General features: G+C 42.1%; 1 protein-coding gene across 2 annotated transcripts in view; it reads right to left on the bottom strand.

Moving 5' to 3' along the window:
* Positions 1-497: 497 nt before the first annotated feature.
* Positions 498-15,065, bottom strand: part of TMCO3 (transmembrane and coiled-coil domains 3) — a 65,965-nt gene continuing 51,397 nt past the window's right edge. For both annotated transcript variants that reach the window (XM_066235883.1, XM_066235881.1), the window contains exons 11-14: positions 8,231-8,381; positions 4,346-4,425; positions 3,275-3,424; positions 498-1,150 (exon numbers count right to left, since the gene is read on the bottom strand). In XM_066235883.1, the coding sequence (XP_066091980.1) occupies positions 1,037-1,150; positions 3,275-3,424; positions 4,346-4,425; positions 8,231-8,381 (495 nt within the window). In that variant the 3' untranslated portion in view covers positions 498-1,036. The remainder of the gene's footprint in view (positions 1,151-3,274; positions 3,425-4,345; positions 4,426-8,230; positions 8,382-15,065) is intronic.

Genomic DNA, 15,065 nt, shown 5'->3' on the forward strand with positions numbered 1-15,065 from the left:
TGAGCCAGTAACCCCTTGCTCAAGCCAGCGACCTCGGGCTTCAAGCCAGCGACAATGGGGTCATGTCTATGATCCTATGCTCAAGATAGTGACCCCACACTCAAACCAGTGAGCTCATGCTCAAGCTGATGACCTTGAGATTTTGAACCTGGGTCCTCTGCATCCCAGGCCGACACTCTACCCACTGTGTCACTGCCTGTCAGGCTAAAAATATAACTATAAGTGATACAACTACAAGTTGATGCTTCTCATCTCTGTCCCTTCCTGTCTCTGTCTCACCCTCTCTTGAGAAAACAAAACAAAACAAAACTTTACAATGAAGTAAATAAAAATTAAGGGATATTTTATAGCTTCATATTCATTTTGAAATCCCCTAATTTTTGTGAGTAGTATAGTTTTCAATAAGTTTCAATTAATTATATTCTGATCATAACAGGTCTTAAAGAATGCTAAAACCAAGTATTTTAAAAGAATTATAGACCTAATAAAATTGACATTAAAGTATTTTATTTAAAATTGTTATAATAGAAAAAGACATTTAGAAGATATTTATCTCATTTTAGAAAACATAGGCTTTATGGGTCAGAAATAATTTTCCAAACTCATTGCTAGAATTAAAATTTCACATCACAGAAACGTTTAATAACAAATGTTGACCAACAGATTACAACACTAAAGTTCTATAATAAATAAGCTTTCTAATTTTTTGTTTACCAAAAAACCCATGAACTGATGAAGTAACAATAGTAAGTTAACATTAATTTCAGAAAAAAAAGGCACATCCAGGCAAAATAGTCAAGGCGATTTGTAAAATGCAGCGTCATGTGTATATTGTGCATATGATCAATTGAATGCAATAAATTACTCTGGAAAATTCTAAAATATGGCAGTAATAGTTTGTAAAGCTGGGCAAATAAGACACCTCCCTCCTTAGTAGCATATTTTGTTCCCCAAAGTCCAGCTACAGAACTGCCCAAAACGTCTACGCTCCAGTGCACTGGTCTGCTCTGACGAGTTGTTCACCACCAGGGCGCCCTCAGAGACTGGACCGTCTGTCTGGCCGTGGCACACACTTGGTAATTGCAGCTCTCCACAGCACAGGGGCCAGTAGAAGACTGAGCGTGGTCACACTCAGGATTAGGAGGTACACCTGCAACAGGTAAAACTGAGCGTCATCAAAGGATGAGGCGGTGCACCTGTAACAGGTAAGACTGGGTCTGGTCTCACACCGGATTACTGTGTCCACCCCAAACCACAGGTATGCTCGGAGGTATACCCCATACAGACACAGGTACCTCAACATTTAGATGTGAGGTGGACTGAGATGTGACCTTCAGTGGAAACTGAGCAGGTCGATGCATCATCGTTGGTTCACACACTGGAGTCTGTGCGACTGGGGTCACCCCTTGGGCTCGCTCGGCAGTCATTCTGACCCCGTGGGGGTCACTTACAGTGAGGGCACAGCCTCAAGGCAGGTCTCAGATGGAGCTCATGCACAAATTTCCATTCTTCACCAATTGTTTTAGGTGCTCTTTGATATGAAGACTTAACCTCCCTCACACTTATGGACGCAAGGAGACATTTAATTTTGAATGCTTACCAGCATTTCACATGCACCAACAAGAACTTTTATATTCGTTCAACCCATATTTATTAGAGAGCAGGTGTGCAGAACCAAATATTCAAAGTATCACTTGGCAAGGCATACTTGATCGACAATATCACAATGTGAGAAGGGATGCCGTGCGCTGGGGCAATAGGGAGCCCCCCCCACTGTGGTCCCTGCATGCCGAGGGGGTGACAGCAGGGCAATCCCCCGCATGGGCTTCAGAGAGCAGGCCCAGGAGTTCAACTGTGCTTACCCAGGCATTAGAAGGGGCAAGAAGCAAAACTGAGACTGCAGAAGAGGGCTACAGGGACAAAAATAATTTTGAATAGACATCACTACAGGGGGTCCTCGGGTTACAACATATAACATATGAGTGTGTGTCTATATTTCATTTTGCACTTATATTTTTCCTCTGCAGTTCTGCCCATTTTTACTTTATTAAACTTTATTATTTGCCAGTTAAAAATGGCAAATAATAAAGCTGAATAAAATAAAGATTTGATTAGTGACAATGACATCATCAAGTGATGCTCATCAAGTTCTAAGTTCATATGAAATGTCATATGTCTTGACATATGACATTTCAAGTTTACGACACTCCCATAAAAACTTTAAAAAATTAAGATGTGAGTGTTTCAGCTTAGGACGCACCATACCTACGGACTACATGGTGAACTAGTTTGGTGACGCGGCATATGAGGGAGGGAGTCGGCGTCCCCCAGTACGCTCACCTATGCCATTTTGGACTGTTAGTGCAAGTGTTCCATTTGTGTTAGGCTAGGGTGTGTTTTGACTTACACCAAATTTCGGGTTATGTCACTGTCATAGGAACAGAACTGTGTCGTAACCCAAGGAGCCCCTGTATTCAGAAACTTGCATGTCCACAAATCCATGATTTAAAAACGCCCTGAAGTAAACTGTTTCTACCCTGGGACACACAGAAGCAGCTGCTTGCTGCAGCCTCCGAGCCTACACAGAACAGGTTTCCAGCCCTGACACACACGCGGTTTCTTAGTGAACCAACAGTTCAAAAGCAGGGAGTTCAGATTTCTACATTATTACCCAATATTTTATACATTTAATAACAAAAAAGCTCCCTTTAATCTCCATCTTGTTTTCACTAAAACAGAAATACTCTAATTTTAGTTATCAAATGCTTTTCTCAGTTACAGCATCAATTTGCCATTTGATGATTCAGGGATAACACTACTCAGTTATCTGGTCCTGAAAGAATATTCAGATTTTAAATACTAAACTTTTAACACTGGGGAGCAACAGACTGCGGCATGTTTGCTTCTGGGGCCAGCAGTCCTTTTTACATTTAGAGCTACACCCCACACCCCACAGCCAAGCACGAAACAACTTCCTTCTTATCAAATTTAGTGACAATGACATCATCAAGTGATGCTCATCAAATTCTAAGGTCATAGCCAGTTAAAAATGGCAAATAATAAAGTTGAATAAAGTAAAAATGGGCAGAACTGCAGAGGAAAAATATAAGTGCAAAATGAAATATAGACACACACTCAGCTGCACACACACAAACACACACACACACACACACAACTGCGCATGGTGCTCAAACATCAGCGAGAGGAGAGTGGAGCAGAACAGTGACAAAGCACCAGCCCGAGGGTGAGCACTCAGAAGTGGGTGGAGACTCACCTCCCGAGAGATGATGCCCGCTCTGCGCGCTCTGCTCCCCAGCACGAAAGAGAACTCGCTGACCTGGGCCAGCCCTGCAGCCACGATCCACTTGATGTACTGACTGGTTTTCGGCAAGAGGAGAGACAAGACCAGTGCTGCCAGAACAAACTGTGAGAGCAGCCCCATGTTACTGCTTAGCCGGAGCCCGACAGCCAAACACACAGAACACAGAGGACACATAAGCGCTGGGACAGCGCTCGAGTAACACATAGCAGGGGCGTACAGAGGGGCACCAAATAAACACAAAGTGTCTAAAATAAAACCACACAGAACACCAAGGCAAAACCAAGGGTTTTGGTTCATATTCAGGAAACAAGGCTTTGCTCCCAGACTAAATTAACAGTGTTAAATGTTACATGGCGTTCAAATGGAAACTTTATTTTTAATAAGAGAGAAACGTATCTCTCTCATGAAATAATATCCAGACGGTAAGCAGCCTGGAGCTGGTGGGGCAGCTAGACAACCACTGGGGATTCTGGCTCCTTCCAATGGAAATATTTTAAGTCAGTTTTTATAATCCACAATGCCAGCTCGTTACAGACTAGGTTAAGACATTGAAAGTTAATACATACAACTCAATAATTCATAATCATAGGGAACAGACAGCGGAGATGGTGAAATAATTCTCCGTGGATGTGAAAATGTATGCCTGCAGGCACCACAAGAGTCGGGCTCTGCAGTTCTTCAGATTCCCTTAGGATAAAGTCAAATTATAGTGCACGACTTCACTGCAGGACCCGGAAAACCATTTCTCCCGTTCCAGCTTTTTAACTCCAAATGTTAAACATACTCAATTCAGAGACAGACAAAAAAACAAACCCAAACCACCTCCACCGTCACCCAGCCCTGCCCCAGGCACCGCTGCACAGACTGGTGTTCTGGGTAACCTGCATTGCTGGGGGCTCAGAGACTCAGCGTAGCTGTGGGCAGGGAGTTAGACCCAGGAGGTAGTAATGTGCCCTGTGTGACATGTAAAGCCAAAAATAAAATGATTTTTTACCAATCACAAATCACTGAAAGGATCAATACCTTCATGATCACCACCGACAGAGTGAGGACCAGCAGGATGGTGAGCTCGTAGACCACGAAAGTGGGAAACACGTGGAGGCCTGTGAAGAGAGGACAGACAGAGTGAGGACCGTCAGGATGTGAGCTCGCACACCACGAAAGTGGGAAACACGTGGAGGCCTGTGAAGAGAGGACAGACAGAGTAAGGACCTCAGGATGGTGAGCTCGCATACCACAAAAGTGGGAAACACGTGGAGGCCTGTGAAGAGAGGACAGACAGAGTGAGGACCTCAGGATGGTGAGCTCGCACACCACGAAAGTGGGAAACACGTGGAGGCCTGTGAAGAGAGGACAGACAGAGTGAGGACCGTCAGGATGTGAGCTCACACACCACGAAAGTGGGAAACACGTGGAGGCCTGTGAAGAGAGGACAGACAGGGTGAGGACCGTCAGGATGGTGAGCTCGCACACCACGAAAGTGGGAAACACGTGGAGGCCTGTGAAGAGAGGACAGACAGGGCAGTTCTTTCAGGACCACACAGCCCGTCTCCCAACAAAGTCACACCTGCTTCTCAGTGGTAAATCTGTTCACTTTCCAGCTCCTCGTTCTTGTTTCAACAGAAGGATGAAGTTCTTGTAAGCACAGTCCTGTTGTGCCACTTATTTAAGTGCTTGTTCAAGCACTGCTGAGCGGCTCCTGAGCCAGCTGCTCCAGGGAAAGATGCCCGGGCTCCAGGCTCCGTGGGCCTGGGTGCTGAGTGCGATCCTCCACCGGAGTTCACCCCCAGGACACAGCAAAGCAAGAGGGTGAGCAGCTGCTAAATCTGGTTTTCCTAAGCATTGACCTGGAATGCTGAGGTTGCCGGTTCGAAACCCTGGGCTTGCCTGGTCAAGGCACATATGGGAGTTGATGCTTCCTGCTCCTCCCCCCCTTCTCTATCTCTGTCTCTCTCTCCCTCTCTCCTTTCTAAAATGAATAAATAAAATTTTTTAAAAATTAAAAAAAATAAAACTGTGCATGCTTGAGATTCTTCTTTAAAAAAAAAAAGAAGTAAATCTGGTTTTCCTTTATGAAAATATTCTGAATAAGATGCAAATGGCCCATGGAGTCTGAAGACAAGGAACAGCAGCCACAGGTGAGGAAGGCTGACTGTCCACACCTCAAGGCTGAGAAGCCCAGTGGCTTGTTGACTCAAGTAGAGCTGGGTCTCCCCAGCCTGCTCTTGTGTCCTGTCTGAACAGCACCATAGAGTGGTCATGACCATACAGTCCCTCATAATCACAGCAAATGCCTGGCCCCAGACCACTCGTGGGATACTCAGCACACAGGCCAGATGCCAGAGCTCTTTGCTCTGAGGGTGGAGACTGATCACTCACGTGACTTTCAGCAGTAAGCCAGAGCACTGTGCTTAGAACAATGAAGACACTAAACTGACTGGAGCCAGTACTTAGTGACATTAACAAAACAGTGATGAAATCCATGTTATAATCTCTTTGCCTCATATAACTTTGACAGGAGGGAAAACTAACTGTTAACAGTTTTTCTACTTAAAGCTATTCATTCTTGCAACAAATGCCAAATGTGTGTCTGGGGTAGCACAACAGTAAATAGTACAGGCTCTGGGCTAAAATCCTTGGTCTAAACCAAGTATGGATGCTGGCATGCGTCTTAACCTCTCTCTGCCTTTGTTTCCTCATTTGCAGTTATGGATTTAGGCAGTGAGGAGTTAAGCAGGCACCTGGCACAGGCAGTTACCTGTGTTAATAAACACTTGCCCTCGTGGTCATGGCGCACACGAACTAGACCACAGATATAAAAGTGAGCAAGGACCCAGGGCCAGGGCTGCAAGGTGCTAGGTCACACCGACACGTGACAACCACCTCCAGGACACCTCTAAGGAGCCACTAGCAGTGCTCTCCCTTCAGCATGGAAAGCCCGCTTTCACTCTGGGCCTAAAACTGTCCTTTGCTGTGATGTTCAAGGCGGCCTTCCTTGGGAACACAGCCTGAATCCCTTGGAGCAGCCACTCACTTACTGGCAGTGGTGACCCCAGGACCCACTCTTTTCACCTAGAACCGACTGTGGCTAGTGGGCCTTGGTGCAGCAACTGGGTCCAGGTCATCTCTGTGGTCTTGACAGGGCCTGGCACAGGACAGGAGGTCAATGAGTGATGGTTAAAAATGGGGACACTAATTTACATGTCACTGAGGTCTAAATGTCACTGAGGTCTAAAGCTATTCACCAAGAATGAATAGCTTTAAGCAGAAAAGTAAAGATGTCTTCTTAAACACATGCCATTAACTTGTTGCTTAGAGCCCTGGAACAAAAAAAATTGTGTCCCTGACTATTTCGAAAATAAAAACCTAATTGTAGACACGTTTCTCAGTTGGCAAGGAAATTAACTTGAATTCTCTTTGATATACCGAGTGTGAATAACCAAAGCAAAAACAAGTACAATTGTTATTATTAGAAAGCATGGTTCTTAATAAATCAAGCATCCTGATTTGAGAAATATTAAAGCAAATACATCTGTTTTAAGTAATTTTAGTTTTTTAACAAATGAACATTCCATGAAGCCCCAGCTGGCAGGACGTGGAGTGACACACTAGTCAGGGTGACCTGGGGTGTCAGGGATGGAACGCAGACTGAAATGTGGCAAGAATAGGGTTATAATTTAATCAACTTTACTAGACCTGTCTGGAAAAGAACCGACAGAAAAGAAGTGAATCAGCAACCAGGAATGGAAGTCCAGGGAATCAGACTTGGCAGAGCGTATTTAGCATGTTGAGGGGTGTCTGTCACCAGCAGTGAAGGTGGGGACGAAGGGGAAGGAGGGGGCAGGGAGAGGGGGTCAAGGTGAGAGGATGAGGGGAGAAGGTGAGAAGGGGGCAGAGAGGAAGAGAAAAGTCTCTGTTGAGAGGGCTCTCTCGCAGGACACAGAAGACATCAGATTGTAAACGCTGCTCATGAATGATCCAATTTCACCTCTTTAAAGTATGACCTTCCCACTTTGTGCTTCCTTTGGGAACTTCCTTGGCTATTCAAGGCCTTTCACATTCCTAATAAAATTTCTGAATCTTCACATCCACATTCTCAGTCTTGCTGGGACCACCCAGAACTGCTGATTAGTGCAGAGTGCATGGACTTTCCAGGCAGGAAGGAGGGGGCGAACAGGCAGGGCTAAGAGGACGTGCTGTGACACATGGAGGCTGGGATTCTGCCACCACCTGCATCTCTCCAGGACTGGCCACTCAAGACACCCTGGCAGAGGGGAATCTCCAGAGCAGCATGCCACATGTTCAATTTAGGGTTTTTTTGTATTAAAATTCGTCTTTTCCTCAAGCTTCCCATTTTGAAGCACTGGCATTAGGTTGCTAATCTGCTGAGTACAGGGGTCTTTCCCGATGGAGTCTGAGATCCTCCTTGAGGATGTCTGAGCCTCTTAATGCCGACCTAACTGTGCATCTTAGCACTGTCAGAGCAGGACGGCCAATCGATGAATTAATGTCCCTTAGTTCAAAATTTCCCTCTTTTTAAACAAGATTTCTCCTCAAACTCTAATTTTTACAGGAACTGTTTTCACTGTATAGTCTATAAATAAAAATATGTATACAAAGAGATTGTAGATGTAATCTGCAAGCGTTGGTAACAAATACAATTCAAACATTATGCCGTAAAGAAGAAAGTTACCGCCTGACCTGTGGTGGCGCAGTGGATAAAGCATCAACCTGGAAACACTGAGGTTGCCAGTTCAAAACCCTGGGCTTGCCTGGTCAAGGCACATATGGGAGTTGATGCTTCCTGCTCCTCCCCCCTTCTTTCTCTCTCTCTCTCTCTCCCCTCTCTATAATGAATAAATTAAAAATCTTAAAAATAATAATAATTAAAAAAAAGAAGAAAGTTACCTATGGACGCAAAGAAAATGATAGCCAGGAAGTCACGAATAGGCTCGATGTAAGACACAATCTCCTCGGTGACCATGTGGCCTTGCGAAGAGATGAGTGCTCCCGCCAGGAAGCAGCCCAGCTCCATGGAGACATCCAACAACTCCGTGACCTGGGGCAGAGGGAAGGACCACATGTTACACACACAGTGCCACCAGTTAACAACAGCTTCCGCCAAAGTAGAATTCACACCCAAAGACAGCCTGTTAGGTCTAGCAGAACCAGCACAATCACACTGTGAAAATAAACTCACTGTACATCTGTGAAGTCCCCAGTAGGGCCTCTGTGGGGATGACCCGAGAGATGACATGTGGAAACTAACATTAGTGGAATTAACCAACAGGGAGAAAAACTAACTTAAAATATTGGAAACAATAATTCATGTAGATCGCTATGACATTTCTGAATTAGAGTATTTTCCAAATTTATTTTAAGTATTTGTGATATATTTTCTTTACCTTGAATCAATGAACAGCCTGACTGTGGCTTAAAAAATGTATACAAAACATTTCCCATTGCCAACTCATACCACTTCAAGAAAGCAGACACAGCTAATGAGAAATTACCTGGAGATGGCAGAAAGCCAGAGGGAAGCACCAACAATCTAGAAATGACTAGATTCAACAATGCCAGATTCAGAGAGAATAGTCATGGTTTATCAGGTTTCTAGCTATATAGTTAGATGCAAACTATAAATGCAAAATGTTAAATGCAAAGCTTCCGACTTCTTGATGTGACATTACTGATTAAAAAAACCTGGAGCCTGACCAGGTGGTGGCGCAGTGGATAGAGCGTCGGACTGGGATGCGGAAGGACCCAGGTTCGAGACCCCGAGGTCACCAGCTTGAGCGCGGGCTCATCTGGCTTGAGCAAAAAGCTCACCAGCTTGGACCCAAGGTCGCTGGCTCCAGCAAGGGGTTACTCGGTCTGCTGAAGGCCCACGGTCAAGGCACATATGAGAAAGCAATCAATGAACAACTAAGAAGTCACAACACGCAACGAGAAACTGATGATTGATGCTTCTCATCTCTCTCTGTTCCTGTCTGTCTGTCCCTGTCTATCTCTGCCTCTGAAAAAAAACAACAACAAAAAAAAAACCCTGGAAAGTAGATGTTTTTTCATTCGAGACAGTAGAACTACAGATGATAACAGCAACAAATAGAAAAATGAACTTTTGAAGAAATACCACTTACAATAGCATCAAAACTCATCAAACGCCTAAGAATAAATAACAAAAGTGCTCAACAACAAACACTACGAAACACCGCTGTGACGCTCAGATGAGGACCTCAGTGGGCAGAGGGCGTACGCCGCACTCAGGGAGGAAGTCCTGGAATCATGAAAATGTCAGCCTTCCCCAAATGGCCTACAGACTCACTGGAACTGCAACAAAACTGGCTTGTGTGTGAAAACTGACTAGTTGAATCTAAAAACTTATGTGGACCCTGGAAAGACCACAAATACAGCCAAGACAACCCAGACAGAGAAGGGAGTTGGGCACTACACTGCCAGATGTCCGGGCAGGTGAGCTGGCCACAGGGACGGAGTGGAGGGTCCGAAACGCACATGCTCACCCCAGCACTCACATGGCCTCTTGGTTTTTGACAAGGTGACCCTGCACAACAGCAGGGGAGGAGTCTTTCAGCATGTGGTGTGGGGAAAAGCGTGTGAAAAAATGAAGTCTTTCCACTTCCTTACATTATGTGCTATCTTCACCTCCAGATGGACTGTAGATCTTAAGAAGTAAAGCAATAACATTTCTAGAGTACACTAGGGAACATCTTCATGATCCAGGGGTAGGCAAAGGTCTTTTACACTTAATATAAAAAGTGCTAACCGTAAAAAAGTTGGTAACTTTATGTCATTAAAATTAAGAATATCTGTTTACCAAAAAATACCATTAAGCAAGTGAAAAGTCATAAACTAAGAGTTATTAGCAAAAATACATCTGACATAGAATATTATTCAGCCATAAAATAGAATGAAGTACTGAAACACGCTGCAGCCTGAATAAGCCTTCAAACATGCGATGTGAAAGAAGCCAGACACAAAAGGCCGCATCTTATATGATCCCCTATATAAAAGATGTCCAGAAGATGCAAACCGGTAAGAACAGGAAGTAGATTAATGGTTACTAGGGGGTGGGGGACAGACAGAATTGAGAGATAAGGGGCTTTTTAGGGAGTGATAGAAATTGGTTCAAGAATTGGATAGCGATGATGGTTACATAGCTTTGTGAATATGCTGAAAAACACTGAATTCAACTTTAAAAATCTGACAAAAAAATCTGCCAGAACATATAAAAAATTCCTACAAATGAATAAGAAAATAACCAACCCAAAAGAAAAATAACCTCAAGACTCTAACAGGCACATTCCTAAGGATGTTCATGTGGCTAACAAGCACATGGCAAGGTGCTCACACCATCAGTCATCAAAGAAATGAAAATAAAACCCCAACCAGATACTACCACCACCTAACAGAATGGTTAAAATTACAAAGACCAACAATACAGAGAAACTGACCCCTCACACAGTACTGGTAAGGGTGCAAACCAGTATAACTACTTGGAGAAACCAGTATGGAAAATTACTAAAGTTAAACATGTGCATACCCTATGATCCAAAGACCCCACTCCTAGATATATACGCATCAGAAATGAAATCACATGTCCATCAAAGAACATATATGAGAATGTGTATAGCAGCTTCATTCATAAGAGCCCTAAATGAAAAAGAACCCTAATAGCTAAAAATAGAAAGGATGAGTTGTGAAGTGCTCACATAATGGTATACCACACAACAATAAATGAACAGTGAGTCTGCAGAGGAATTATACAAGTATCTAACATGCAAAATGCCTAACGCCTAACACAATACCTGGCAATTGTAGCAGGTGCTCAGTAATTATTGTCGAATAAAGAAAGAAAGCTAAGAACCAATGACTGGGGAATTATTTTAACTTATGTAACCATTGGGAATTGGCAAGAAAGTCATACAGAGAAGACAAATTTGCTGGATGCTATTTTCAAAGAGAAAAATACTCTGGAATGGTCTAGTTTCATTTTTTGCATGTATCTTTTCAATCTTCCCAACATCATTTATTGAATAGATTGTCTTTACCCCAATGTATATCTTTGCCTCCTTTGTCAAATATTAATTGACCATAAAGGTATGGGTTGATTTCTGGGCTCTCTATTCTGTTCCATTGATCCGTATGTCTGTTTTTATGCCAATACCATGCTGTTTTGATTACTACTAGTAATAATGTTACTGTAGTAGTATAATATTTTGATGACCTAGTAGTATAGTTTGATATAAGGTAGCATGATTCCTCCAACTTTGTTTTTCTTTCTTAAGATTGCTGTGGCTAGCACCCATTTATGTTAAAAACTCTCAGCAAAGCGGAAACGGAACATAACTCAATGTTATAAAGGCCATATATGACAAACCCACAGGCAACATCGTACTCAATGGGCAAAAACTACAAGCATTTCCCTTAAGATCAGAAACAAGACAGGGTCAACAGCTATTACCACTCTTACTCAATATAGTAATGGAAGTCCTAACCACAGCAATCAGACAAGAAAAAACAAACAAACAGTATTCAAATTGGAAAGGAAGAAGTAAAACTGTCATTATTTGTAGATGATATGATACTGTATACAGAGAACATTAAAGATTCCACCAAAAAACTACTAGAACTGATCAGTGAATTCAGTCAAGTAGCAGGATACAAAATAAATATCCAGAAATCACCCAAAAATAACACTGGGGAACAATTTTTTTTTTCATTTTCTGTTGCATAAGGTTCTAGAACTGTTTCTATATACTTCTGCATTGCTGATTCCAAATCTGAAATCTGGTTTTTGGTGCATGCTCTCGTTTTTATGCAATTTTAATTTCTTTTTGTTATAGTTAATGGCATGCATTGGTTTTTAAATTGGAGTTAAAGAGCAACAATTCTTGGATTGAACATAACCACAAGGCAATTAATGTTTTACAAACATCACTTTTACATAATTATAGTTGTTTTTAAATGTAAAAATTATTATCTGATAAAAACACTCTCTTATTTTGTTTTAAGATTGAATCATGGCTTCTTCGAGTAGGCGTAAATGTAAGAATAGTCATGACACCTTCTGTTATATAGGTGGCTGTTACACACTTCAACATCAAAGGCGCAATATTTCATCATTTGTGACACGTCCATATATTGTCTATTTTCAAGTTCCCCTTGGCAATCAAGACAAGAATTGGGCTCCTCATATTCTGTGTCATAATTGTGAGAAAATGCTTCATGACTGGACAAAAGGAAAACGCAAAGGAATACCTTTTGGTATTCCCATGGTTTGGCATGAACCTAAGGACTACAGCAGTGACTGTTATTTCTGTCTGGTCCATACAAAGGGCATTGGCAAGAAAAAAAAGGCATATGATCGCATATCCTAATATTCCTTCAGGAATACGACCTATCCCACACTCTGAGACACTCCCGGTTCCAGTTTTCAATGTTTTTTTTTCTTCTAGGGATGAAGAAAGTGAACATGGTGATCAAGTATATTTTGATAAATGCATGAGGAAATGGTCGTAGAATCTGAAGGGTCTTCTTCTGATGCCAAGCAGTCATTAACCCCTCAACAGTTTAGCCAACCCGAAATGAATGACTTAGTAAGAGATTTGGGCTATCAAAGAAAGCAGCTGAGTTATTAGCCTCCAGTCTTCAAGAAAAGAATGTATTTCACCAGTCAGCTAAAGTATCCCATTTCAGGAAGCATAAACAAATTTTTGTGGACTTTTTTTCTGAAGACAAACACTTTGTTTACTGTCATGGTATCAGTAGTCTACTCAGCCAGCTAGGTGTTGCCACTTACAATCCAACAGAATGGCGGCTACTTCTTGACAGCTCTACAAGAAGTCTGAAATGTGTTCTCTTATACAACGGTCATGTTTATGCAGCAGTTCCAACTGGTTATTCAGCTCATCTGTGAGAAGATTATAATGACATAAAAATTGTCCTTGACTTTATGAAGTATGAGGAGCATAACTGGACCATTTGTATGGATCTTAAAATGGTAAATGTCCTGCTAGGACAAGAGAGGTTTCAGGAAGTATCCTTGCTTTCTGTGTTTGTGGGACAGCTGAGCTCGGGAGAAACACTGGACACAGAAGGAGTGGCCAAAACGTGGAGCTCTGGAAGTAGGGATGCAAAATATTGTTAATGAACCTGTAGTTAATCGAGACAGGATCATTTTCCCCCCACTTCACATCAAACTTGGCTTAATGAAGCAGTTTGTTCAGACTTTGAATAGAGAAAGTGAATGCTTTCAACATATTATTTCTGCTTTTCCTGCTTTGTCTTTCGAGACGATAAAAAGCAGGTGTATTAGATGGACCTCAAATTCGAACCCTCATACATACCGAAGAATTTTCCAGGAAGATGAATAAGGAGGAGAAAGCAGCATGGCAGTCTTTTGTGGCAGTTACAAAAAACTTCCTTGGCAACAAAAAAGCAGAAAACTATGACCTTCTGGTTCAAAGGATGCTGTTGGCTTTCCACGACATTGGATGTAACATGAGTGTTAAGATTCACTTCCTCAACAGTCACCTTGATAAGTTTCCCAAAAATCATGGAGCTGTTAGTGATGAACAGAGTACTGCTGGAGCATCAAATGAGATTGTCCTCAACAAGTACACAAATGCAAGAGCTACAAATGCAAATTTTTGCCTGAATAGAATTTAAATAAGTTTTGCGCAAATTTTATGATTAAAATAAGTGTTTTAATATGTTCTATTTTGAAATTGTAGACAAATTCTGATGCAATCATATCTTTTAGTGTATTAGTGTATTTACTGCATTATATAAATTATTATATTTTCACAAAGACGATGCCCAAGAAGACATTCTACTTCATTATGTTAAACTAAATGTTGAAAATTTTACAGTAAGATGAAAACCTAAATTTTGAATTGCAAAAAAACTGTAGCTTACAGAGAAAAACTAATGTCAGATTTGAGATCAGCACAATCGAATTAGGTAAGAACAGTATTTTTGTTGATGCAACAAAAATTGTGTTCCCCAGTGTAATCTATCAAAAAGAGAAACTAAGAAAAAAATACCATTCACAATTGCTTCAAAAAGAATAAAATATCCAGGAATATATTTAACCAAGGATGTAGAAAATCTGTACTTGGTGTCCCAACACTTATTATCTTTAACTTATTCATTGATTTTATTTATTTATTATTATTTTTTAGCAAGAGAGACAGAGGGACAGACAGGGACAGACAGGAATGGGTAGAGATGAGAAGCATCAACTCACTGTGGCACTTCAGTTGTTCATTGACTGCTTTCTTATATGTGCCTTGACCAGGAGGCTCCAGATGAGCCAGTGACTGACTGCTCAAGCCAGAGACCTTGGGCTCAAGCCAGAAACCTTGGATTTCAAGCCAGTGACCCTTGGCTTAAGCCAGCAACCGTGGGGTCATGTCCATTATCCCATACTCAAGCCAGATAAGCCCGTACTCAAGTGGGCAACCTCGGGGCTACAAACCTGGTCCTCAGCATCCCAGGCTGACATTCCATCCACTGCACCACTGCCTGGTCAGGCACTAATTCACTAATTTTGGAGAGAGTGAGGGGAAGAAAGACAGACAGACAGAAACATCAATCTGTTCCTGTATGTACAGTAACTGGGAATTGAACTGGCAACCTCTGCACATTAGGACGATGCTTTAACTAACTGGGCTATCCCGCAAGGTCCTAAAAGACTTTGAAAATTATAAGACATTGAAGA

Source organism: Saccopteryx bilineata, chromosome 6 (assembly GCF_036850765.1).
Source record: "Saccopteryx bilineata isolate mSacBil1 chromosome 6, mSacBil1_pri_phased_curated, whole genome shotgun sequence".
NCBI classification, from domain to species: domain Eukaryota; kingdom Metazoa; phylum Chordata; class Mammalia; order Chiroptera; family Emballonuridae; genus Saccopteryx; species Saccopteryx bilineata.